At 41.7% G+C, this 25,328-nt stretch overlaps 3 protein-coding genes and 3 pseudogenes across 5 annotated transcripts in view; 3 read left to right on the forward strand and 3 right to left on the reverse strand.

The window, feature by feature from the left end:
• Positions 1–1,935: 1,935 nt before the first annotated feature.
• Positions 1,936–3,177, forward strand: LOC148717849 (uncharacterized). The gene has a single exon (XM_088742425.1). The coding sequence runs from the start codon at positions 1,936–1,938 to the stop codon at positions 3,175–3,177; it is 1,242 nt and encodes a 413-aa protein (XP_088598551.1).
• Positions 3,178–7,684: 4,507 nt separating this feature from the next.
• LOC148717850 (uncharacterized) lies at positions 7,685–8,167 on the reverse strand. The gene has a single exon (XM_088742426.1). The coding sequence runs from the start codon at positions 8,165–8,167 to the stop codon at positions 7,685–7,687; it is 483 nt and encodes a 160-aa protein (XP_088598552.1).
• Positions 7,972–9,650, reverse strand: LOC148717851 (uncharacterized; annotated as a pseudogene).
• A 13,337-nt stretch (positions 9,651–22,987) lies between these two features.
• LOC148717852 (uncharacterized) lies at positions 22,988–23,962 on the forward strand. Its single transcript, XM_088743014.1, has one exon. It carries the CDS (start codon positions 23,012–23,014, stop codon positions 23,726–23,728), a length of 717 nt encoding a protein of 238 aa, XP_088599140.1. The 5' UTR covers positions 22,988–23,011; the 3' UTR covers positions 23,729–23,962.
• The window catches only part of LOC148717853 (uncharacterized), a 1,596-nt pseudogene continuing 209 nt past the window's right edge, over positions 23,942–25,328 (forward strand). The window contains exons 1-3 of the transcript XR_015994429.1: positions 23,942–24,035; positions 24,192–24,879; positions 24,971–25,328. The exon at positions 24,971–25,328 is cut by the window's right edge and continues 209 nt beyond it. The product of XR_015994429.1 is annotated as an uncharacterized LOC148717853 (transcript). The remainder of the gene's footprint in view (positions 24,036–24,191; positions 24,880–24,970) is intronic.
• Positions 25,140–25,328, reverse strand: part of LOC148717854 (uncharacterized) — a 15,808-nt pseudogene continuing 15,619 nt past the window's right edge. The window contains exon 7 of the transcript XR_015994592.1: positions 25,140–25,328. This exon is cut by the window's right edge and continues 1,746 nt beyond it. The product of XR_015994592.1 is annotated as an uncharacterized LOC148717854 (transcript).

Here is a 25,328-nt window from a genome sequence, read left to right on the forward strand (position 1 = left end):
TTTTAGAGCCTGGTGAAAGGAATTGACTGCGGTTATGAATTGAGTTAGCTCCTCCATAGTAAAGGAAGTGGCGCCCATACAGTCGTCAATGTAGCGACCGTAGAGTTCAGGTTTGGAGCCGTTGTATTGGCTAAAAAATTGGTGTCCCATTTTGGTACCAATCGCTAAGCCATCGGTTTGTTTGAGAAAATTTTTCCCCAATGAAAAACAATAGAGTGTGAGCACTAGTTCAGCTAAGCGAAATAGTCGGTTTCAAATTTAAGATCCTTAACAGTGCGTTGATCAAAAAAATGTTTGAGGGTCAGAAGACCTTCGCCATTAGGAATGACAGTGTAAAGAGACGTAATATCCATGGTGAAAAGAATTTTGTTTTGGCCAAGGAAATTAAAGTCGCGAAAAATTTGAAGAGCGTGTTAGCTGTCTTTGATATATGATGGTAAATTTTTGACGACAGGAGCCATAATTTTGTCTAAATAGTTGGAAATAAGTTCCGTAGGGCAACTACAAGCCGATGCAATGGGCCGACCTGGGTTGTCAGGTTTGCGAATTTTAGGTAAAAGGTAAATACAAGAAGTTGTAGGAGTGATTATGCTGACATTTGTTGCAGTGGCCGGCAATTCTTGTTTAGCTATGACTTCGTTAATTGTATCAGTTGACGGTGTTTGACTTAATAGAAGTGAGATCTTTGTCAACCTTTTGATAAAAAGATATGTCAGAGAGTTGCCGTAAAGCTTCTTTTTCATTAGAGGCCGGTCCACCAACCAACTAATGCGCCGCCCTTGTCGGCCGCTGGGAAATTTCCGACAATTCTAGCTTCATCCTTTTTAAAACATCAAAGTTTCAATTGAAGGCAACGGTTTATGTACCAGTGTGTATTACAAACCTACAGACTCACATAGTTACTTTTTGTATTCATCTTCGCATCATCTCATGTCAAGAATGCCATGGTTATTATGTATGCGTGCCAACATGGCCGCCAAGCTTTCTAGTTCTACACTTCTACTTTACTTTCTACTACTTCCATTGATATTTTTGCCTTCGGTATATGTTAAATCGGGAGATAAGGGTTTAAACTCTACGAATAGTCATTTATTTCAAGTGAAAGTCCCTTCTGAGCGCGCTGGTCAAACTTGGTTGAGCCAAAACCTATCGAACGCCCCGAAGAGACCAGTTGTAGAATGGAGAAAGCGTGGCTCTATTTACGTCTTTCTCCCATTTAAAGATCTAACAGAATGTATGGACGTTCATGCCAACCCAGGACCTCCAAGGACTCAGACTGACTCCAGTAACTTGGTCAATTTACAGCCATAGAGACCCAACAACGAGGATAGCCCTCATTTGTCATCATCTGCGGCTGTTTACCAAGTTCGCTACAAGTTATCCTACTTGGAATTGGTCTTTGACTGGCATTAGGCTTCTCTGCTTGGGAACGCCGAGCACCACGGTATCTTAGAAGTCCGTTTGCCTTAAGTTTCCCAAGACAAGTCCTGAATTCCTGGTCATGATACTTTTGGGAACGAAGAGCAAGTAATTCATGTCGGCTATAAACCCTAACAGCCCCGAACAAGCAGTATAGCCATCTGCGAATTTGATAAGCCAACGAGAGCGGTGAATTATAACGTCTTAAGGAAGGTCAAACATCAGAAATATTATGATATACTTGTTATCCTGTCAACTAATGCGAGAGCATTAACGAACAAGGTGGATGAGATTCAACAAATCGCAGCGCTCAACTCTGTAGTCGCTAATTTCATTACTGAAACTTGGCTGTCGCCTAATGTGCCAGATTCTTGTGTCGCTATCCCTGGTTACAATCTATTTTGCAAGGATACAATTACTACAGGAGGAGGAGTGTGTATTTATTTAGATCACAAAGTGCCATGGAAACTCTTAGAATCTTGTAAACAAGAGGAAGTCGAATCAATTTGGATATCAATGAGGCCACATAGTCTACCAAGGCAAATTACATCAGTTGTGTTAGGTGCGATTTACCACTCCACAAGTAACCGTGAACCTGAGAATGTGATCTTGCGGCAACATATTCAAAGAAATCTCGACATGCTATTATCTGACCAGCCAAATGCCCTGGTTTTAATTACCGGCGACCTTAATCATCACACGACAGGATTAAAGTCAAAAGATATATCTCAAGCCAACCATCTTAAGCAGCTTGTAAATTTCAAAACTAGAGACTCAGGCACGCTGGATTGGTTTTTCACAAATAGACCAAAGTTGTTCAGTGTATCCCAATTACCCAAAATCGCATCATCTGATCATTATACCATCTTGGCCAGACCAATAATTACATCCGAACACAAACCGATCATAAAGAAAATAGAGTCACGCGATATGCGCGACAGTGCATGGCGTGCGCTCGGATGCTGGATGACCGAGAGGGACTGGCACTCGGTTCTTAATACTGAGTCTTGTGAAGACAAGTTCAGGCTGTTGATGATGGAACTTACTTCTGCTGTTAATTCCTTCCTCCCACGAAAAATAGTCAAGAAACATCCAACTGACCGTCCCTGGATCTCTAAGAAATTGAAATCTTGGATTCGTAAAAGACAATCTGCATTTCTCAGACATGGAAAGGACTCTGAGAATTACAAATTTTGGAGGAACAAGGTACAGGGCGAGGTCAAAAAAGCTAAAAATTATTACTGTCATAATAAAGTTGCTCAAGTGGAATCCACTAATTTCAGTAAGTGGTGGAGGCAAGTAAAGTCACTAACAGGCCAAGATATTCAGCAGGAGTGGTACCATCAGTTTCTGGGGGATACCATGAATACCAAATTACTTGCAGATAAGATTAATGACTTTTTTGTAAGTCTCACAGACCATTTTACACCTTTGACCCGTGATTCTCCCCCAAGCCTGGTACAAGAGGAACTTTTCGTCTCCAATGAGGAAGTGTTTCGATCCCTGTCGTCGCTTAATGTGGCGAAAGCTGTAGGACCCGACAACATCCCAAATAAACTGCTTAAGGACCTCGCACACGAACTAGCCCCTGTCATTCGAAACATCTATAACCAGTCTCTTAAGGAGGGATACATCCCATCACTTCTAAAATCTTCCATCATCACCCCAATCCCAAAGGTAAACCCACCAAGAGAAATAAAGGGCGATATCGCTCACGTGCACTCTGGCAAAAGTCATGGAGGGATTCACATGCAATAAACTACTGCCACAGTTACATGGAAAAATCGACCCGCGACAGTTTGCGCGTAGAGGCCAGTCGACGACAGATGCTCTTCTATTCATGTTACAAGCCATTTACGAGGCATTAGATTGTACTGATCTAGGAGCTCGGGTCTTCTTCGCTGACTTCTCGAAAGGCTTTGATCTAATTGACCACAACATCCTAATGACTGAGTTGCGAAAACTAGAGGTTGATCCAGCGCTCATCAGTTGGATCGCGGCGTTCCTAACCGACAGACAGCAAGCTGTAAGAATAGGTGCAACACTATCAGATTGGAAATTCCTCAAGGGAGGTGTGCCGCAGGGAACTAAATTAGGAGTGATACTTTTCACAATAATGACAAACAATCTTTTAGCTGATTGGCACCTGAGGATCAAGTTTGTGGATGACAAGTCTGCCATAGAAATACTACCTAGGAACTCTATCAGTCTGCTCAATACGATCGTTTCTAACATTCACGAATTCTCCATGGACCATAACATGAGACTAAACCCTACTAAATGTAAAGAGATGTTAATTAACTTTATGTCTTATCCTAATTTTACTCTCAGACCATTAGTTATTGGTAATAACACTATAGAACGCGTATCGACTTACAAGATTCTAGGAGTGTTCATCGATAGCGACCTTAGGTGGAATAATCATATTAATTACATATATAAAAAAGCTTGCAAGAAGCTCTACTCTCTGTGTATTCTACGTAGAGCCGGCGTTGACCAAGGTAGCATGTTAAAGGTCTATACAAGCGCTGTTAGATCTGTTATAGAGTACGCCGTACCAGTATGGCAATCCATTCCAGGTTATTTGTCTGACAAAATTGAATCCATACAGAATAGGGCGCTTAAGATAATTTTCCCATGTGCCGACAGTTGCTCAGAAGCCCTCGAGTTAGCACGGGTGGAGACCCTTGCGTATAGAAGAGATAAGGACTTAAACCGCCCTCTCCATCCTCTTCTACCAACACGCTTAGACGATACCTGTCCCTATAACCTCAGACACAAATCAGACCAGTTGTATCTTTACAGAAACGTTACTACCTGTAGAAAGAAGCGCACCGAAGACTTTTTAACTTTTAAGTATTTTTAACAAATGTGATGTATGTTCTGAGTGGTGTATATAACTTGTACTTAATGTATACAGAAATGTACATAGTCGTTCTTATTAAGTTTTCATTGTATCATAACTCGTTAATTCAGTAAGTTACTACAAGAGAGTTTAATAAACTACTATTATTATTATTATTATTCCCTTTTCTCAGTTTCTAAGACTTCGTTTTTTATGTAGTGACGACTCTGATTTTTTCTTCAAGTCAGGGTAAATGTGCCAGTTTTTTAAAAACGTGGTTACCCTGTTCTGTCTTTCAAGTGGGTCACCATCGCGCTCAACTTATTGCTCGACAGTCAGCACCACAAACGTCACAGAAGAAAAATTCTGACCGCATTCCATTTACTCTCACATTTCACCCTCACAACCACTCAGTTAAATCCATTCTTCTTAAAAACTTTAAATTACTTCAAAACGATCCAGAGACTGGCATTGTCTTTTCGCAACCTCCACTCATTTCATTCAAACGCGAGAAAAACATAGGCAATTTTTTGGTCAGAAGTTCAAACTAATGACCAACCCAGCAATTTTAAGAGTCATGGACCGATAGATCGATTTGCATCATGGAAGACAAAAACACTAGCAAAACTAAGTGACTGTTATTTCGGTTTGGTACGTAGCACTTTTATAGCCGATGTAAAGTTGAGCATCCAGAAAACGAAAATCTCTTTTTACTCAGTTTTGCAAAGATAGATAGCCGATTCGATTTAAATTTTAGTACTGAGTTATCTAATTCTTAAAAGTTTGTCTTATGACATGACCGATACCAAAATATTATAATTCCCTTTCTCCCACATTTATGCAGGCATTCGACTATGAGTTTGTGAAATAGCAATGACAAAATATCTAGATTGTGAGCGAATGTTGTATGATTTCTTTTTGTAGCCTAAAGTATCCTAACCAACTTAACGGCTGTGGTACATAAACTACTTTTATTTGAAAAGTGAGCGCAATGATTACGGACTGAAAAAAGCGTCCAGTTTCCGAAAGTGTGGAGTTCCGGTATATTGAGGTTAAAAATAGAGCAAATGTATGACAGAGATTTTGGGGCCGAAAAAAGGGTCCGGTATAGAGAGGATTCCGGTTTATTGAGGGTCCGGTTTAGAGGTGTTCCACTGTAAAACTGTGGCCGCTGATCAAAGACAAAGAATCGTTACACTAAGAATATCGTCTGACACCAGCTAGGGACAGTCCACATCATAAATATGCCTTAACATACGATTGACCTTAGTTTTTGATCAGATGATTGTGGAAACCATCAGTTCCTCAAACTAATCGATGCTAATGAGGTTAAAATATAAACATAGTTAAAACCATAAAGGTTTGAAGAAAGCAACTGATCGAATTTAACGGTGGAGATATGAAACACTTTTCCAACGGAAAAGTACACTTATATCATTGAATTTAAAATAGTTTCAGTTTCTAAAAGAAAATAACATCTCTCTTAGAGAACGTGCAGTGTCATAGACTGACTTATCTTCTTTTGCGAGATTCAGGCGCTTTAAAGTGACTATGACATGAATTTTTTTCTCCATTTTTCTTGTACCGTAGCTGTGAACCCATTTCAGTGTGGAGTATCTCGGTTATGAAACGCTTGTTACATGTAGAAAACACAACTTCAATTCGTATCTACCGAGATCTTTGAATCATTCGTTGAGCCCTCCTAAAACGATGTCAGTTTAATAACAGATGCAGATCATAGCCACTGGAAACCACATAATGAAGCACCACGGGTTTCCTATGATATCAGCGGGGGACAGTCCGCATTATAAATAGGTCTGTTTTTAGTTTTTTGATCATCAGTATTTCAAATTGAACCATACTCAATAACCTTAGCTAATGAGGATGACTAAGAATTAATTATAGGGTACAAAGCCACAAAGGTTTGCAAAAGTCGCTGCAGAACAAATTTATTTCACTGGGGCGGCGACTTTTCAAAGTGAAACAACAGCAAATAATGATTTGCAGTCAGGTATTTTCCCAACCTTTCAAAACTTCCACTGTCAACGTGTTTCGGGGATCTAGATCACTTGTATTTCGTTGTCTTGAAGTTTTCATTTTCTAACGGGTGTGATTAGCATCATCGAAGACAAAAATACTAGCAAAACAAAGGGACTGTATTTCGTTTTGGCACGTGACACTTTTATAACTAGTGATGGATTTGAGCATCCAAAAAAACTAAACATTTTGATTTTTTTTACATGTACAGGGGGCGCAGCCAGGATTTTTCAAAGGGGAGGGGGGTCACAAAGGCTACTCACCATTTACAGCGCTGCTCTTTCGGCGTGTATCAGCGGGCTCAGTCGTATTATCGCGGCATGAAGGCCCATATCAATGGCTTTTACGGCCAAGATATTGTCATGGCGTTTTCGCCACCTGAATATTATAGTAGTAGTAGTAGTAGTAGTAGTAGTAGTAGTAGTAGTAGTAGTAGTAGTAGTAGTAGTAGTAGTAGTAGTAGTGAACTTTATTTATGTGTCGTGAAAACCTAGCGCACCGCACTAATTGGGGACACAGGGTAAAAGCTTTAAAAATAAGAAATCTGGAACCTATTTACAGAATTATTTACCTAACCTATTAACAGTTAAAATTATTTATCAATGTCCTAGAGTTAAAAATCAACTATTACAGAGCGTACATTTTTTGCATCCATCATCAATCATGACAGTCATGTCCTTTCTCCTGATTTTGCTCTTAAATCCGTGCAGGCTGTCTTCACTGCGTAACTCTTTTGTAAGTTTCGACCAGAGAAGAGGGCCATAGTATCTTATAGAGTGTTTACCATATTTTACTGTATTAAAGCGAGGGATTCTAAAATCTGCATTTCTTTGAGAATATCTTCTACCGCAGTTTACTTGTGACATAAATAGTTCCTGTATTTGACAAGGAAGTAAGTTCTTTTTTGCCTTGAACATAAGGATTGCTATGTCCTGGAGCCTTTTGTTTACCAGTGATGGAATTTCAGCCAGCTTCAACAGGCCGTCATAAGAGAGTGATTTATCGTTGAAAACTGCTCTCAAGGCCCTTTCCTGTAGTCTTTCAGCTTTACGTTTGTCTGAGGCTCTGCAGAAATGCAGGATGATACTGCAGTAGGTCAAGTGAGGTAAAATGGCGGCTTTATAAAGTTGTAGTTTAGTGTAAGTGGGTATTAGTTAACTTAGACGACTTAAAACTCCTATCTGTTGACTTGCCTTTTTACAGACTAAGGTAATATGATCACTAAAATTTAGTTCAGAGTCCAAGAGTACCTCCAACAGTTTGATAGATTTTGATTGTTCAATGTCAGTCCTATCTATATGCAGGTTTATACTATTTTTGGCCTCAGTTCCAGAACCCATAAGCATGGATTGATATTTCTGAACATTCACATGTAGCAGGTTTTCATTTAGTAATTTTTCTACCTTCACTCAGCAGTTTCTCTTCAACAATACTAGCAGACGAACCTGATGCAAAAATTTGATGATCGTCTGCATACATGGAGATTCCCTCCTCAGTTATATATGTGAGATCATTTTGAAATGAGTTCCACAAGAGGGAACCAAAGGAGGACCCTTGAGTACAACCTCTTATTGTATCTTTCCACTGACTCGTCACAGGACCCAATTTAACCCTGTTCCGTCTGCGAGAGAAATACGCACGCAGAGGGTTGAGGGCTGATCCTAAAAAGCTGTATGATTCCATTTTCTTAATGAGCAGTGGTGGACTAACAGAGTCAAATGCCTTACTCATGTCAGAGGATAATACTCCTACAACTTTTCTACTATCTAGATCCAGCTTCCATTTCTCAACTAGTCTCAGTAATGTGGTTTCACATCCATTGTTCTTTCGATAGGCTGTCAGGCTATTGCTAAGTTTAGGATCCATATACTCTGTAAACTGCTTTCCCAATAGTTTCTCAAACAGCTTATCGAGGGGGTAAAACTGTAATTGGTCGATAATTCTTCACTTCTTCTCTGTTGTTACTCTTGTAGACAGGTACCCATACCCCTCTCTTCCAGTCAGATAACCATGTCCCTTGTTCAATGCTAGTATTGAGAATCCTGGTTAGTGAAGGAGCCAATTCCTCAGCTACTAATTTTAAAATTCTAGGTTGCAAACCTTCATATCCAATTGCTTTGCGAGTATTAAGATTTTCAAGAGCATCCTTCACTTCATAATGATTTACAGGTCTGAAACAAAAAGAATCATTTGATTCTGCCATATGTGAAGAAATGAGATGTAGACTGCTATGCTCAATAAAATGTCCCTCAGTTAAATCATCTACCTGTTCACCTCCTATTCCTTTGGCCATGGATGAGAAATACTCAGAAAGACACTCTGCTACCACTAGCCTATCTTTTTCCAATGTACCATTAATAGATAAATGTATTTCTCTCTTTCTGTTGTCCTCTTTGTCCTTTCTATCCAAGAATGGTTTGAAGGTTTGAAAAAAATTCTTAGGATTATTCTTCAGATCATGTGATACTTCCTCCCGGTATTGCTTAATGGCTATTCACCTTTGTCGTGTAGCCTTATTCCTCCATTTTCTCTTGAGCTCCAAGTTTTCTGGTGTTTTGTTTTGGTTGAACCTTTTGGCAAACTTACGTTTAGTCCTTATAGCAGATTTCCATGTTGGGGTCATATAGGGAACATCTTTTGCCCTGACTCTCATTTTCTTCACTGGCAAATACTCTGACAAAATAGTTCTCAGAAGTTTTATCCAATAATCATAACAATCCTCAACACAGTCAAATATTTCTCCCACATGCCAGGGTGCTATACTAAGGGTCTCTTTCAGTTTATCTGTGTCAAGGTTCTTAAAATCGGAGAAAGTAATCACTTTGCTTTGATGGTACTTGATCCTTTTAGTCAGTATTCCATACACCATCAAATGGTCGCTAATTCCAGGATCATGGACACCACATTCTTTAAAAAGATCAGGTCTGTTTGTCAATATTACATCCAGTAACGATTCTGTTGTATCAGTAATTCTAGTTGGCTTAGTAGTCAGACATTTTAGGCCATGAACATCTTCGAGGTCGCACATAATTTTTCCCTCTTTTTTATCTGGTCTGAGTCTATTTAGGTTCAGATCTCCAGTGATTACTATGAACTGCTTTTGCAGTGACAGCCAAGAGACAACCTCGTTCAGCTCGTCCTCCAGTCTAATGTAGTAATTGATCCCTGAAGCTTCCGGTGCCCTGTAAAGGCCAAGCACAGCTACTTCGTGTCTTCCAAAGGTGGATTCAATGGCTAAGGCTTCAATTGTACTGTAGGTTCTAGGTAACTTTAGCTGCTTAGAAGGTAACGATGAGTCAATGTATGCCAAGACACCACCTCCTCCTTTCTTGCAGTCTTTCCTATACATATTGTAACCTTCCATTGAGAATCGGCTGTTAGGGTACGATTTATTAATCTTTGTTTCAGTTAAAAAAAACTGAAAAAACCACTTGAGCTTTGAGATCCCTCATTAGCATCACTATTTCTTCCGACTTGTTTTGCGGGCTATTAACGTTCTGATGGAACATAAAAATAGTGCGGTCGCATACCGTACATTTTACTACTTTAGTACTTTGACATAACGAGCATAAGTTGCCATCTCCTATTGGACCCGGGTTTGTTTCAATATCTCCACTTAAAAGCACGTATTTCGGTTGCAAGGTTGCCACAGAATTCGTGCCACAGAATTCGTAGGTTGTTTGCTCTAAAGAAGACCTACCAAGGGGTGGTCACGGGCACCCCAGGACCCCCCTGGCTACACCCTTGATGTAACGTCAGGCTTCAACACGTTCATCCCTTTGGAAAGTTGGATTTGCTGATCATGGTACAACTGAAGCTCCGTCTCGTGTTGGAAACTACGTTACATTTATTACTCTTAAAATTGGTGACATCTATTACGTAACCAAACAGCATGTATGCAGCACGTGTTTTATCGCCCCATACACGGCGCTGTTCCACGTGCTTATAATGAGACGTGGTGTGTGTTTTCGTGAGAGTTGTGAGTGGGAATTAACTGAAGTATAATAGCAAAATTGAATCAAGCGAATAAATCGTGAGTACAGGTTTTGCACGTCTTCGATACAGTTCACGAACGGCGAAGACGACGAAGCGGTACAAGAATGGGCCGACGAAATCGAGCTGGTCATTAACGAAGGAGACGCCTGTATACGCGAACTGGAAGAACGAATCGAGCAAATCGATCGTAATCTGAAACACGCAACCGTGCTCTAGGGCACAAGAGAGAAGTGGAACTAGAAAAAGAGAAAATGGTGCAACAACAAAAAGCTATTAATCGAGCACATGCGGAGGAATTGGAATTTGAGAAGAAGTTGGAGCTCAAACAAGCTCAAACGGAACCGCCGGAGAATATGCACGGGCAAATGGCTAGCAATGTGGTGAGAATGCCCAAGTTCGTGATCACAGAATTTGACGGGACGCCGCAAGATTGGCTGCGTTTTTGGGGACAGTTCCAAAGTCAAATTGATGATTCCTGTGCCCCTGAAGTCACAAAGTTCTCTTATTTGAAAGAATAAGTGAATATGAGGTTGCAAAATCTCAACGACGGTCTTACGTTTACGCCTGAAGGTTATCAAAAGGCTAAAGACTTACTCACAAGAAGATATGGGAAAGCGAGTGAAGTCGTGGGAACTTACGTTAGGAATACTTTGGAGCTACCCACCATGCGCGAGAGAAACGTAAAGAAGATATATGAAATTTAAGAAGTACTACGGTTCAACGTAGAGTCATTGCGAACATTGAAGAGCTTATCCAAATTGGACGCCGCAGTTCGATTTACCTTCGACAAACTTGACGTGATAAAGAACGAACTTGCTATGATAGATGAAAATTGGTGTGAATGGACTTTTGTAGAATTCTTAGAGGCGTTGGAAAAATGAACGATTAATAATCCCATTTCAAATTAACCGAAATCAAAGAGTTCAAATTTCCGTCGAGATCAGTCCAGAGCATTTCGTGCCAAACAAGAAGAAACCGGAAACCAGTCGAGGGCGAGCCCAGGGGCGTGTCTTTATTGTTGTAGCTAACAACATAAAGCAATTAACTGTGAAAACGTCCAAAGCATTGAAGAAATGAAGAAAGGAAGGAAATACTTGCCGATAAGCGCTTGTGCTTCAATTATACCGGAGCCAAACACCGAGCCAGCGATTGTAAGAGCAGAAATACTTGCAAAAGTTGCGATGGAAAACACCACACTTCGATATGTGACGAGAAGGAGAGACGAGAACCAGTAATGACTCCAAATTTGATTGGCGATTCCAGTGTTATTCATCCAGTAGTAGACAAACATAGGTGGATATAAATTCAGAGCTCTCTTGGACAGCCGCGCTAGCCATTCGTATGTTTCGTCAACTGCGATTGAGTTACTTAAAGCTAAAGTGAAGAGGCTGATAGTTTCGAAAGAAACTGTTTGGGGCTGCATCGGTGGGAGTAACGAAATAACTTGGATATATCAACAAAGTTGAAGTGGTAAATTGGCCACCGTAACGATTACAAAAGCTGACGTTTCGAGCGTTAGCTCTTCGTCGGAGCGAATAGAGGAATTGTGAGTTGTGTGTGCTTTTAAAAGCAAAGAATGGAGCTACGTTATTGATGGGAACATGGCAACTAGAAAAGCAAGAGTAAATTAGTGGAATGAAAGGCGTTCGTTGATCCCTGTGGGATTTAGACTGCCGGTGAAGAGAAGAGTACGAGTTTGCATCAAATCGCCATGCTTACAGGCGTTAAAACCAGAACTATGCAAGTCTACGAAATTGTCATGCGTTCTGTGACTGGAGATTTCTCACTAAATGTGAATGTCACCAAAATCGAAAGTGCCGGTGAAGTGAAGAGTAAGAGTTTGCGTCAAATCGCCATGCTTACAGGCGTTGAAAACAGAACTATGTAAGTCTACGAAGCTGTCATGCGTTCTGTGACTGGAGATTTCTCACTAAACGTGAATGTCACCACAATCGTAAAAGGAACTGTTGACTTTAGACAACCCAAGGTGCTCCGACCTCGTAAAAAATCACCCTCACCTGAGAGGTGTTAAAATGGAGGATAGTGATACAAAGGCTCGCTTACCTATGTACGTGATTATCGGCGCTAATGACTTTACCAAGATACGGACAAGTGATTGTTTTCGGGTCGGACGTAGGGGAGATCCAGTAGCAGAGCGTACACGTTTCGGGTGGACTATAATGTCCCCCGGAACAGATCTGGGCAACGCGTTCCTTGCCGTGAAATCTACGGTGGGTCACAACCGACTCTGCGCCCTAGATGTCCTCGGACTAGAGGACAAACTATCTACTCACCAAAGCGACGTCCACGAAGAATTTAAGGAGCAGCTGGCTAGAAGTCCAGACGGCCGATACGAAACTGGACTATCCTGGAAAGGGAACTGTCCTGAGTTGCCCAATAACTTTGCGGGCAGTGCGCAGAGTAAACTCTCTTCTACGGAAATCAAAGAGAACTGATATGCTAGACCAGTACGACGACATTATTCGGGAACAGTTAGAGGAAGGTGTGGTTGTGAAGGCACCAGCGAAGGTAACTGGCAAAGAATTCTACATGCCCCACTGAGCAGTAATACGCGAGAATGCAGAATCAACCAAGCTACGAGTGGTATATGACGCCTCGGCCCGTGCGTATGACGGTGCGCCATCTTTGAATGACTGATTACACACTGAACCCCCACTACGGAATGAACTTTGGAATGTTAGTGTCCGCAACAGATTCCATCCTATTGCAGTAGCCGGAGATATGCGCAAGGCTACTGCATCTACAGATATGTGTCAAGGAAGCTGAACGTGACGCACTGAGGTTCCACTGGATTAAACACAAATCGACTGAAGAACTGGAAGTGCTGAGGTTTACGAGACTGGTGTTTGGTCTTGCTCCTTCTCCTTTCTTACTCAATGCCGTGATACAACAACACCTGGAAAGTCTGCGGTCCGAGTACCCAGGGACTGTACAAGAAATTAAGAACAGTCTGTATGTAGATGATTTGATTACTGGAGATACTACTGTAGAAGGTCCGCAACACCTCAAACATCATGCGGTAGATATCTTTAATCATGCAAGGTTCACCTTGCAAAAATGAGTGTCAGAACTAGAATGTGCCAGAAAGTGCCAGAACTAGAAGGCAACTGCACCGATGACGAGCCTTCGTTTGCTAAACAACAGCTTGGTGCATCATCACCTCGTGGAGAGTGCAAACTACTGGGACTCAAATGGGGCAAAGGGGATGACACTTTACCTGTTTCACTCCCATCTCAGCCTGCTACATTGACCAAGCGGGGCATCCTCGCCAACTTAGCGAAGATTTATGACCCGTTAGGACTTGTGTCGCCTGCGATGTTAGAAGGGAAAACAAATCTATCGAGAAGCCAGTGAGATTAAGTTGAGCTTGGATACCCCGCTTCCCGTGGGGATCGCGAAACGGTGGCTAAAACGGGAGAAGAATGCAACGGACGATGTGTACTTTCCTCGAAGTCTTGTTCAGTACCAGGAACCGATCGACAATATTAAACTTCGTGCATTTGGTGATGCAAGCATTCACGGTGTGTGTGCTGCTGTGTATGCTGTGGTTACACAGGCGTCAGGCGTGACACTGGGTCTGATTGCCGCCAAATCCCGCTTTGCCAAGAAAAGTCTGACGATTCCTCGTTTGGAGCTCGTATCAGGTCCTATGACAGTCAACTTGTCTACAAATGTGCGAGTTGCGCTAGAAACCTTCACTATGACGGAGGACATACAGTGCTGGCTCGACAGCACTGTAGCCCTACACTGGCTAAACGATGACGGGAAGTATCGCCAATTCGTGGCTAATCGGGTTAAAAAGATCCAGAGCCTCTCGAACACGCAGTGGAGACATGTACCGACATCCGAAAACCCTGCTGACCTGGGGAGCAGAGGTGGCAGTGTGAATGAAGCGGAGCTATGGTGGAACGGTCCACCGTGGTTATCCGACCGATCTCAGTGGCCTGCAAATATTGTGACAACGGATGACAGCAATGCAGAAAAGAAGGCTCAACGAGAACTTTTCGCGCTCGGTGTCGAAGCAAACGATGACTTTGACACTGTTCTCGAGAAGTTCGGCTTGCGTAAAGCCATGAGAATTTGTGCATGGATCTTGCGGTTTCAATCACAATTCTCGTCACCCTTCCAAGAGGATCATTGGACCTCTTACGACCGAAGAAATTCAGCAGCAAGAAATGTCCTGGATCAAGCAAGCGCAGAGCCAAGGGGCAAAGACGGTCAAGTTTTCCCGTGACCAGGAACAACTGAATCTGCAACTAAACACCGCTGGTGTATTGGAATGCCGAGGACACATTCAGGGTGAGTATCTTATTTACTTACCAGATTCTAATTCCTTCACAGTGGAAATAGTGCAGCAAGCGCATGAAAAAACTCTCCATGGGGTAGTCAGCATGACTATGGCTAAAGTACGAGAAAGATTCTGGCTGCCAAGGCTTCGACGGCTTGCTAAGAGAGCAGTGAAGCACTGCTTTGAGTGCAAGAGGTTCCAGGCTCAGCCCCTTCATGACCCACCACCAGGTGATCTGCCGAAGTCACCTACAGAAGGGAGTACACCTTTTGATGTCATCGGGGGTGGACTTCGCAGGACCAATCAAGTATAGTGGCAACTGCAAGCCAGAGAAGAAAGTCTACTCCTGTTCTCTTACCCGCAGAATCTTCCAGGAAGTGCTTCCCAGCCTAGAAACAAGCGAATCTATCAAGAGCTTTAAACATCTGATCGCGAGGAGAGGTCGACCATCCCTTGTCTACTCAGACAACGGTTCTACGTTCACAGCTGTGGCAAAATGGCTGACGAAAGTGAAGAAGGATGAGAAGTTCCACTCATTCTTGAGTGATCAATTCATCACGTGGCGCTTTAACCTGAGTAGAGTGACATAGTGGGGAGGACACTTCGAAAGACTCATTGGCTTATTCAAGTCTTCATTCTACAAGTCCGTGGGTCAGGGTCTACCAAGCTGGGACGAGCTCTGCGAGGTAGTCCTTGACATCGAGGTGTCGCTTAACCATCGACCTCTTAGCTACGTGGAGGATGACCCGCAATTCCCTATACTAACACCCAACTCCTTCCTGTTTCTGAATGCTAACATTTTACCTTAGTTCGAGCCACATCAGCTCGAAGACCGCGACTTGAGGAAACGTGCGAAATTCTTGAAAGCTACCCAAGATACAATGTGGCGTCGCTGGACCACAGAATACCTTAGAGCTTTGAGAGAGAGGCATCAACTTTGACAACACCAAACCAAACAGCTTGTCCGTAGGAGATGTTGAAGAGCGAAACCGAAATCAGTGGCCCGTGGGGGTAATAGAAGAATTATTCAGTGGATGTGATAGTGTTGTTAGGGCAGCGAAATTAAGAGCAGGTAGGGGATTCATGGAACGCCCAATCCAACATCGCTATCCATTGGAGTTGTCGTGCGACCGAAACCCTACGCCTTGTAATGACACACCTTTGAACCCAACTGCATTGGAGTTCCGGCCGCGACGAGCTGCAGCTGTGGCAGCACGTCAGCGAATACAGGACATTGCAGAGCAAGACACTTGAATGTGTTTACTAAAGAAACATTATTTTTATGCTTATTTCTTGTTGTGTTGTGGAGTCAGTTCCACTTGCATATGCCTTGTTCCCAAGTCATATGGGGGAGAGTGTTGGAAACTGTACGTTACATTTATTAGTCTTAAAACTGATGACATCATAAGTCATTTCGTTTGTCCATTACGTAACCAAACAGCATGTATGCAGCACGTGTTTTATCGCCCCATATATGGCGCTATTCCACGTGCTTACAATGAGACGTGGTGTGTGATTTCGTGAGAGCTGTGAGTGGGAGTTAACTGAAGTGTAATAGCAAAATTGAATTAAGCGAATAAATCGTGAGCATATAGCCTTTGCACGTCTTCGACACTCGAAACAGTAACCTATCTGTGCGTGAAAATTGAACCATGGTCTTCATGAACTCTTTATTTTTACGCAGGCGTGATTTGCGTGATCGAAGACAAAAATAGTCTCTGATGTAATAAATAAGAAAAACAGATGGAGTGGATCGGTAATTTGTTCTAAAATAGCCTCATCACTGGTCCCACCTTTGAAAGCGTTAATCCGGAGACTGAAAAAGAACATCAGCGAGAGGATCTAGCCTGATCCTCAGTAATAATCAATGGTTGATACTTCTTTTGGGGAGGGGAGGGAGGTAGGGGAAATGGACCTGGACCACGTTTATGTTGTAGGATCCATGTACCTGGAAGACACTCTCCTCTTTTCCTTTGGCAACTGCAAGAAACTTGCGCTGATTAGAAAGCATTAACAACGAGTGATCATATGAATGATAGCAATTCTATATGGCGTAGGTTCTTCCTTGTCTTCGAAAAATACTGGCATGCAATTGCAAGCTCGACGAGCTTGCTTCCCGTTTATTTTAAGCCTTTTTGACGGTTGACGGTTAAATTTTAGGTCATTTGACAGTTGACGGTTAATTTTTTGGAATGTCGTTTGTAAAACAAGCTTAACGCTCGAACTTGGCTATAGTTTTTCACAATGACGCGTTTGTAAAGAACCGTTAAGTTAAAACACCTTTTTTTAAATAAACAATTAACATTTTTCGACACTGGAAGTGTTTCCACACCGGAAGTCAGTTCTGTCGCTAACCAGCTTTCCTCGCGACTAGAAGTTAAAGGACTTACTTAAATGTATTTTTGTGATATATCAAAACTTTTATATATATATATATATATATATATATAAATATATATATATATATATAAAATAATATATATATATATATGTAAACAACAGAACTTGACCCCAATTAAGGCAATCGTTTGGTTCTTAATCACGGATATCTGAGACATTTGACGGCTAACATTGGCTGGCTTATTTGAAGGCTGATGGTTAATATTTTGGCCATTTGACGGCTGGCGGTTAACCCCATTCAGATCCTCTTGAAAATGTTTTCTCTTTGAATGTTCGTTCTCCAATAACCCTTTTGGAATCCCTCTCCCCCTTCCCCCCCCCCCCCCTCCCCGTTACGTATCAAAAAGTTTTACGACAAATTCGTGATTATTTAGAGGAGAAATAAAAACTATGATCAAAAGTATTTCACTAAATTACTGAAACTGCTTGCTGGGAACTGATCAAATTTCAAATACATTCGAGGACAAAAAAGAGATCAAAAGGTTATATTTTTTCCCCTGAGTGATTTATTATGTACGAGACGTGAACTAATGATTCTTATTTCACAAATTTTTATTACAAATTAGAAATATATCTCTAATTTTACGGAAGAAAACGAAGGTTAAACTACTCAGTTTTTATACCAATTTCTAAGATTCAAAACGGAAATTGAACACTTCGGGAGAATGAATGAATTCCATCACCAAGAGGAAGATACGGAGAATTATCCAGCCAGTTACTAAGAAGATTTAACTGTTTCAACCCAAATAAACGTATTTTGGTTTTCTACGTTACACTGCTATAACTAATGGTGGATTTGAACATGCTACAGTTATCACTGTTATTCTCTTATCAATGTTATTCTTTTCTAACAGGAAACGTCAGGCTTCAGTGTTCATTGCTTTGGAAAGTTGGATTTTCATTTCAAGATCGATCACAGTACAGCTGATGCCTATATTCTTTAAACTGTGAGCTATCTGCGCGCGATAATAGATTCTTTATGCACCGGTATGGAGAGCTAATCACCATTTTACTTCAAAATGAATCTATTTCGGTTTTACTTCACACTTTTATAACTTCTGATGGAATTGCGCATGCACAAATGAAAAATAATATAATTTTTTTACATAGAACGTCAGACGTCATTGTTTATCCCTTCGGAACGGTTAGATTTTCATCACAAGATCGATCAACCTAAAGCCGAAGCTCCTTTCTTCGGTAAGATATCTGTGCGCGATAGTTATCTCATTGTCTTCATGGTTTTTTCATTTTCTAGCGGGTGTGATTTGCATGATCACAGACAAAAATACCAACGGTAATAAAAGAATTGAGAGTTCGCACGCCCACATTGGTCAACTGATCAGTGAAGACGAGAGTATGTGAACACAGCTAGTTGTAACGTCACACTTTTTGTGTTCACCGGCACTTTGAAAACATTTCAAACTCAAAGCTTTCGCAAAACTCGCAAAGTAATTTCAAGTTCGATGAAAAATATCAGACTTAAAAAACGTCAGAACTTTGAAAATAAAGACTACTAGTCTCAGAGGAATTCTATTGTTATCGCTCTTGTTTGCATTGAACAAAGACTGAATGCATAATTAATATATGGGGTAATATGGAATTCTTGCCCAAATTACTTGCATTCACGAGACCTGGGCGATATTTATTCACAACCGTTATTTATATGACTTCACGGCCATATATTTGCGTAGCGTTGTATTGAAAATTCTGAAAGTTGAATGATTTAACGACAAAATCTTTGATTGAACAATACCTTATGAACATATCAACACTTGAGATGAAATTTGCCGGTAATAACGTTGGCCCAAATGTCCCAAAGCCTCATGAAGTCAGCAAGTTACGTTTTCATTTTCCGGTCGAAGTCGTCGTCGCTTTTGGGAATTGCATTTTTCGTTACTCTAGAGCTAATTTCGTTTCTTTAAAGGCTCAAATTTCTATTAGTCTCAGAATATGTAGTTTTCATTTGAGCTTCAAAAGGTATACCTTGATCGGGATGGAACGGAAGGTGTAGCAACTTATCAAGGACTTTTGTAGGCTCGATTTCTGCTGCTCTCTCGAGTCCGGTCTTTTTCGTTCCTCGTCGAGAAGAAGTCTCTTTGGGGAGGAGCGAGGGCTCCGGTTCCCGAATAGCGGCTGGTAATCGAACCCACCATTTTGAAAACTTTGTCTGACAAGATAATTTATGCGGCCTTACAAAATCTGCAGGCGAACTTCTGATTGGCTATAAGCAACAAAAGAAACCTCACACGTCCAGCCGTCTCTTCGGGGAGGAGCGCGGGCTCCGGTTCCCGAACAACGAGACAATCGAGCCCAAGACTTTTGTAAGAACCCACAAACTGGAAATAAAAATTTTTCGTTAAGATCTTGTACCTGTCGGGATTTCTACGGTCATCATTACATTCCCACATAGATCCAAGATCTCGGCCCATCATGGGAAGAAAAAAGATTATAAACACACAGCTTTAAGAGAGATTGCCAAGCCTTTTTGGCTCTGCATTTCAAACAACAACAACAAAGATCGGTGCCGCGATAAACAACATGCACCTTGAGCGACCTGGTACAGGATTGGCCAGTCCCAGCATTTATTTGGACACAGCATTAGCATTAGTCGCGTACTATTCATCAAAGTAGAGGTTAATAATTCCTTTAAAAAATCACTGATATCTGTCAAAATACCGAAAATGGTCGGAAATGAAACTCTTGAAGCGCGATTTTGTCTGTTCGTCTGCTCAGAGCACTTCCGGATTAGCCAATCAGGGAACCTCAAAAGCACTTATCTCCTGTGTGGTGTTTTCTAAAAGTTGTCATGGGCAAAGTGACAGGAAAATGCCGGGATGGACGGGAATGTAGTTATTGGGAAGAGGTTATTGGTATAAATGTGGAATACAACTTGCTCCGAAGAAAGCAGTAACCACAATGAATAAGAGCAGTCTCTAAGGGTTGATTTGTTGAAATATGCAATGTATCTACGCTTCTCGTCAGTTTAAAAATGGAGTGGACTCTTGGATTACTTGAAATTGATGACTTGATTCTCCCAAGGCTGCTAAATGTATTAGAATGGTCCAAATAAATATGGAGCTAGTTTTGAACAACAACAATTGTGACTCATCTCTGATAACGATATCCATTTAGACAAGCAATTCCAGCACTATCCTCACACAGATGATAACATTATCGAGGGGACTTATTGCGTGTGAGTGTGAGGGTTGAAGTAATTTTGCGAGACCAAACTTTCTAAGGAACCACACAGAAGAAGTGACAATCGGAAGTAGATTGGAAATAGAAGCAGAAGGGCCAACAGAATCGGTTCCTTTTCTGGGGGATGAAACTATTTCGTTGATGCATCGAGCCGCAGACTCAAGATCAACCAGTGAACGGGGACAGATCGAGAAGAAATGAGAATCGTCACACAGTGGCTTGAAGAAAATCACAACACAGCCATGAAGTGCATGGACGTGCATTTATTTGCTGTCGAGCAAAAACAGTAATTTTATTGGATAACGCTGTCATGATATACTGCTGCTTGAAAATATGAAAATATATGAGAATTCTAAAAGGAAAAGTACCGGTGTAATAAAACTAAGATTAACACTGCAAAGCAAATCTGTCGACAAATAACTACACGTTTAACGCCACAAAGCGAATGTACTCTTTATTTATATGCCAGATGGACATTTATTTAGATGTAAAGATCTGTACATAAGAGAGTGGGAAGGTGTAGTCTGATCGTCCGGGTGAGTGTAGTCCTGAGAAGGACTGTTGTCGGTGGCAGTGACTGACGTTTCGACAACCTGTGCGGAAGTCATCATCAGAGTCAAGTGAATGATTGTTGTCAGTAGAATGTTTTTATTCCAGTTCGTGTGAAATGATCGGTTGGTTTTGCCGTGATGTTATTGGCTGTAAGACTCAAGTGACGTAAGTCGGTCGTGATTGGTCTGTTTCGGTCTGTAGGTAAAGTTAGGTTGTTCTTTTTCGGTCGTTTGTGATGTTTATGTCGTGAATGAGTCGTTTGTATGGGGCGGGTAGTTGTTGACATCTGTTTAGGGGAGTCTGTTCTAAGTTAGTAAACCAGCTTTCCAGAGTCAGTCGTTGAAAATAGTCAGTGCTGTAGGTTAGGCATTGCGCAGAGTCCCAGTCAATGTTGTGGTTGGTAAGTCGATGGTGTTCAGCAATGTGATTGCTGACATCACCTTTCCTCGTCGCCCGTCTGTGTTCAGTCAGTCTTGTTGTGAGGTTTCTGCCAGTCTCACCGATGTAGGAGGCTTGGCAGTCGGAACAATTGATCTTATAAATCGTTCCCTGTCTGTTCCTCGGTTCGTCTTTGTCTTTAACGTTGGTTAGTAACTGACTTAGTGTGGTGATGGGTTTGTGGGCGACGCGGATATTGAAGGGTAGTAAGATGCGCGAGATGTTTTCAGACATGCCTTTTATGTACGGTATGGTTGCTGTAGTCGTAGGGGTTGCGGTGTCGTTAGTTTCGGTAGTGGTAGTGGGTCGGTGAGTGTTTCGTCGGATGTAGTCGTTGTTGTAGTTGTTCTTCGTGAAAACACGGTGAAGGTATTTGTTCTCGTCGGATAAGCTGTCTGTCGAGTCACATACTAGTTGTGCGCGTCGTGTTAGAGTTCTGATAGTTGTGGCTTTGTGTGATGTAGGGTTGTAGGATGACTCGTCTAGTAATCTGTCGGTGTGTGTCGGTTTCCTGTAAACTGTCGTTCGTAATGAGTTGTCGTTGTGGCTTACCAGGCAGTCTAGAAAAGGAAGTTTGCCATTTTCTTCGACTTCTCTGGTAAACTGTATGTCGGTGTTTTGTTCGTTAAGGTGGTTGTGGAATGCGTCAATTTCGTCGTGTCGAACGGCGGTGAATGTGTCGTCAACGTAACGTAACCAAAGCGGTATCGTTTGTCGGCAAGTCGAAAGGGCGCGTTCCTCGATGTTCTGCATCACAATTTCTGCTATAACAACAGAAACTGGAGACCCCATGGCAGTGCCGTGTAACTGTTTGTAGTGTTTACCGTTGTACTGAAAGTAAGTAGACGTTAGGCAAATGTTTAGCAAGTCCATGATGTCGTCTGTCGGTAGCGGTAGTGGGTCAGTAGATTGTCGGATTGCAGTCTCAGTGCATTGTAATGCTAATTGAAGTGGAATACTTGTGAACAGTGATTTCACATCAAATGACACTAGTTTGTAGTCGTCAGGTATCTGAACAGTCTTGGTAGCGTTAATGAAGTCTTCAGTGGATTGTAGTTTATGTCTGGATTTGTCGGTTAGCGGTTGTAGTATTGTCCCCTAAAAAGATTGTCTCCCCTAAACAGATGTCAACAACTACCCGCCCCATACAAACGACTCATTCACGACATAAACATCACAAACGACCGAAAAAGAACAACCTAACTTTACCGACAGACCGAAACAGACCAATCACGACCGACTTACGTCACTTGAGTCTTACAGCCAATAACATCACGGCAAAACCAACCGATCATTTCACACGAACTGGAATAAAAACATTCTACTGACAACAATCATTCACTTGACTCTGATGATGACTTCCGCACAGGTTGTCGAAACGTCAGTCACTGCCACCGACAACAGTCCTTCTCAGGACTACACTCACCCGGACGATCAGACTACACCTTCACATGTTACCCCCGGGTTCAAACCATTTACCGCATAAGAGAGTGGGTGATTCGAGATTTATGGCGAAAGCAGGTCCGGTAGTAAAACTCTTCGATAAAAGCAACATGGCGCTAGCCAAAATTAACGAAACGATTGACTTAGTTGAAGCCAATTAGCAAATGTATTTTCCGCTGTTATTCCAAGTAATCAGTTGTAGTTGTTTTCGTTTCACACCTGCCGCACCCACTATTGTACATTTTGTCTTACATGTATCTCCTGATTGGCCAGCTATTAGTACTTATACTCTTCGCTGTCTCTTGAGTCCCATTCACGCTTGCGGTTCCATACAGTTCATTCATCTTTTTGGTTTACGCTCTCCTATTCGTGTGATGCCGAACGACCAGAAACAGAGTGAGGGTTCGTTTGTTCCGCCTGAAGTAGGCCAAACGTCTTCAGGTGAGAGTGGAGGAAACTCAGCAGCCGTTGATCAAGTCTTTTCCATGTTTAAAGATTTTCTTGAGAAAAAATTAGAAGATAAAGGAAAGCAAATCGAACAAAGGAGTAAGCTAGATAAAGAAGTTGTACAGCTAAAGTTCAAAGGGAACCAGAAACAATTTGAGCTTAATGCTGAATTAGATACCATTTTTGAAAGCATAGAAACCGAAAGTGAAAGTATCCAGCCAAATTTGTCGCAAATCAAGAAACTTTCCCAAGAAGGCAGGCAACGTATTCGAACGCGGCAGAAGCTGATAAAAATCGCTGATAAAAGCAAGGAAGGCTGGCAGGTTGTAGCCGAGTACGAGTCAGACGAATTTGCATCCGGCTCCGAAGATGAAAAATGTCTCAAGAAGGCAAGGGAGGCCGCGAGCCTCAAGAGACGCCAAAAGGAACAACTCTCCAGTGATCGTGGAAAGAAACCAAGAATTGCTTTGGGCGCTGATAATCAGCTTTTTCGTGGTAAGAAAAGAGAGCCTCTTGTTTATTTTGTATGCTCATATGTATTTTGGATCCGCTTGCGCATCCTACCATATTTCTCGTATGATCTGTTGATATTACGGGAGTTTAAGGGTAAAATAATTTACGTTCGTTTGAGCGAAGCGAATTAGAACGTAATGAAAATTATCGCGCATACTGGCGAAAATAAATAGCTACGGGCGTTACGTAATTCTTACATAACTTCACGCGAAAACGCAAACTAAATTAAAGAGAAACAACTTTCCAATAGTAGAACAATAGAGAGAAAAGCAATAGAAAATTATATCACATTTGCTTGACAATAGAAATGCAAATTTTAGTCGTTATAATAACGATAAAGAGCTATGTCTACATTCTTGTTACCATACTTCACGCATAGTCTTACGTCGATCTGGATCGTAAACAGACGACACGCAAACCATATACAATATTTACACCGTACACGCGAGGATATTTTGCGAGTTGCCCCGAAGAGTCAAATTTCGAGTAATAGGGACTTTAAGCAACGAGAGCGGGGACGGCGACGGGGACTCCAAAACCCGCATAAGACTGGGGAGAGAACGCCGTCGTGGCGGGAATTTCTAAACAGTTAAGCAGCCATTACAAAACGCCGCTCATTTGTGTCTTTGAAAGAAGTTCGAAATCAACTTTTGATTAGCCACAGTGATAGTTTGATAAACGATGAGGAACTTCTACTCCTGTACGATTTAAACAGGTCCGATAATGTCGATCTTCCGTATAATTCTTATCCTGGTTTTGACTTCGATGATTTAGAAGACGACGAGTGCCGTTCAGAGTTTCGTTTCTACAAGAACGACTTACCATTTCTAGCTGAAGTATTGGGGATTCCTGAGGTAGTGGAATGCTATCAAAGAGAGTGGATTGGAGGCTCTTTGCATTTTTCTAAATTTTCTAAAGAGACGTAGCTATCCTTGTCGATATTCAGACATGATAGCTCGCTTTGGGAAGCCTGTTCCAGTGTTGTGCATGATAAACGACTACATGATCGACTACATTTACCAGGCACACAGTCACAGAATTTTGCAGTGGAATGATAGCATCCTGAACCCTCATTCACTGGAAATATGCAGTAACGCCATAACAGCTAAGGGATCCCCCTTGGATAACTGTTTTGGCTTTATTGATGGGACAGTTAGACCAATAAGCAAGCCTGGCCAAAATCAGCGCATTGTCTCCAATGGTCACAAAAGAGTTCACGGTGTAAAATTCCAATCCGTGGCATTACCAAATGGAATTATTGGAAATATGTATGGACCAATCGGTAAGGGAAATGGAATATAAAATTACCCTTCAGAAAAAGACCCGAAAATTTTTAATCTAAATGTTTTTAAATTGTCTCCTTTTTTTCATAGAGGGGAGACGACACGACGCTGCCATGCTAGCAGACTCCAATCTTCTTCAAGATATGCAACGCTATGCTTTTTCACCTGGGCCAGCGGGTCGTCCACTTTGTGTTTATGGAGACCCCGCCTACCCATTGAGGGTGCACCTCCAGACCCCTTTTAGAAACATGATACTCACCCCACAGATGGTAAATTTTAATAAGGCTATGAGCTCAGTGAGAGTCTCTGTAGAGTGGCTCTTTGGAGACATAGTTGAGTACTTCAAGTTTGTAGATTTCAAAAAGAACCTCAAGATTGGACTTCAATAGGAAAGATGTACATTGTTTGTGCCTTATTAAGAAATGCATTAACATGCTTATATGGCAAC

Source organism: Stylophora pistillata, chromosome 13 (assembly GCF_964205215.1).
Source record: "Stylophora pistillata chromosome 13, jaStyPist1.2, whole genome shotgun sequence".
Classification (NCBI taxonomy): Eukaryota; Metazoa; Cnidaria; class Anthozoa; order Scleractinia; family Pocilloporidae; genus Stylophora; species Stylophora pistillata.

Coding starts and splice junctions, on each gene's coding strand:
- LOC148717849 (XM_088742425.1), top strand. CDS start 1,936: ATGAGGCCACATAGTCTACCAAGGCAAATTACATCAGTTGTGTTAGGT.
- LOC148717850 (XM_088742426.1), bottom strand. CDS start 8,167: ATGGATCCTAAACTTAGCAATAGCCTGACAGCCTATCGAAAGAACAAT.
- LOC148717852 (XM_088743014.1), top strand. CDS start 23,012: ATGCCGAACGACCAGAAACAGAGTGAGGGTTCGTTTGTTCCGCCTGAA.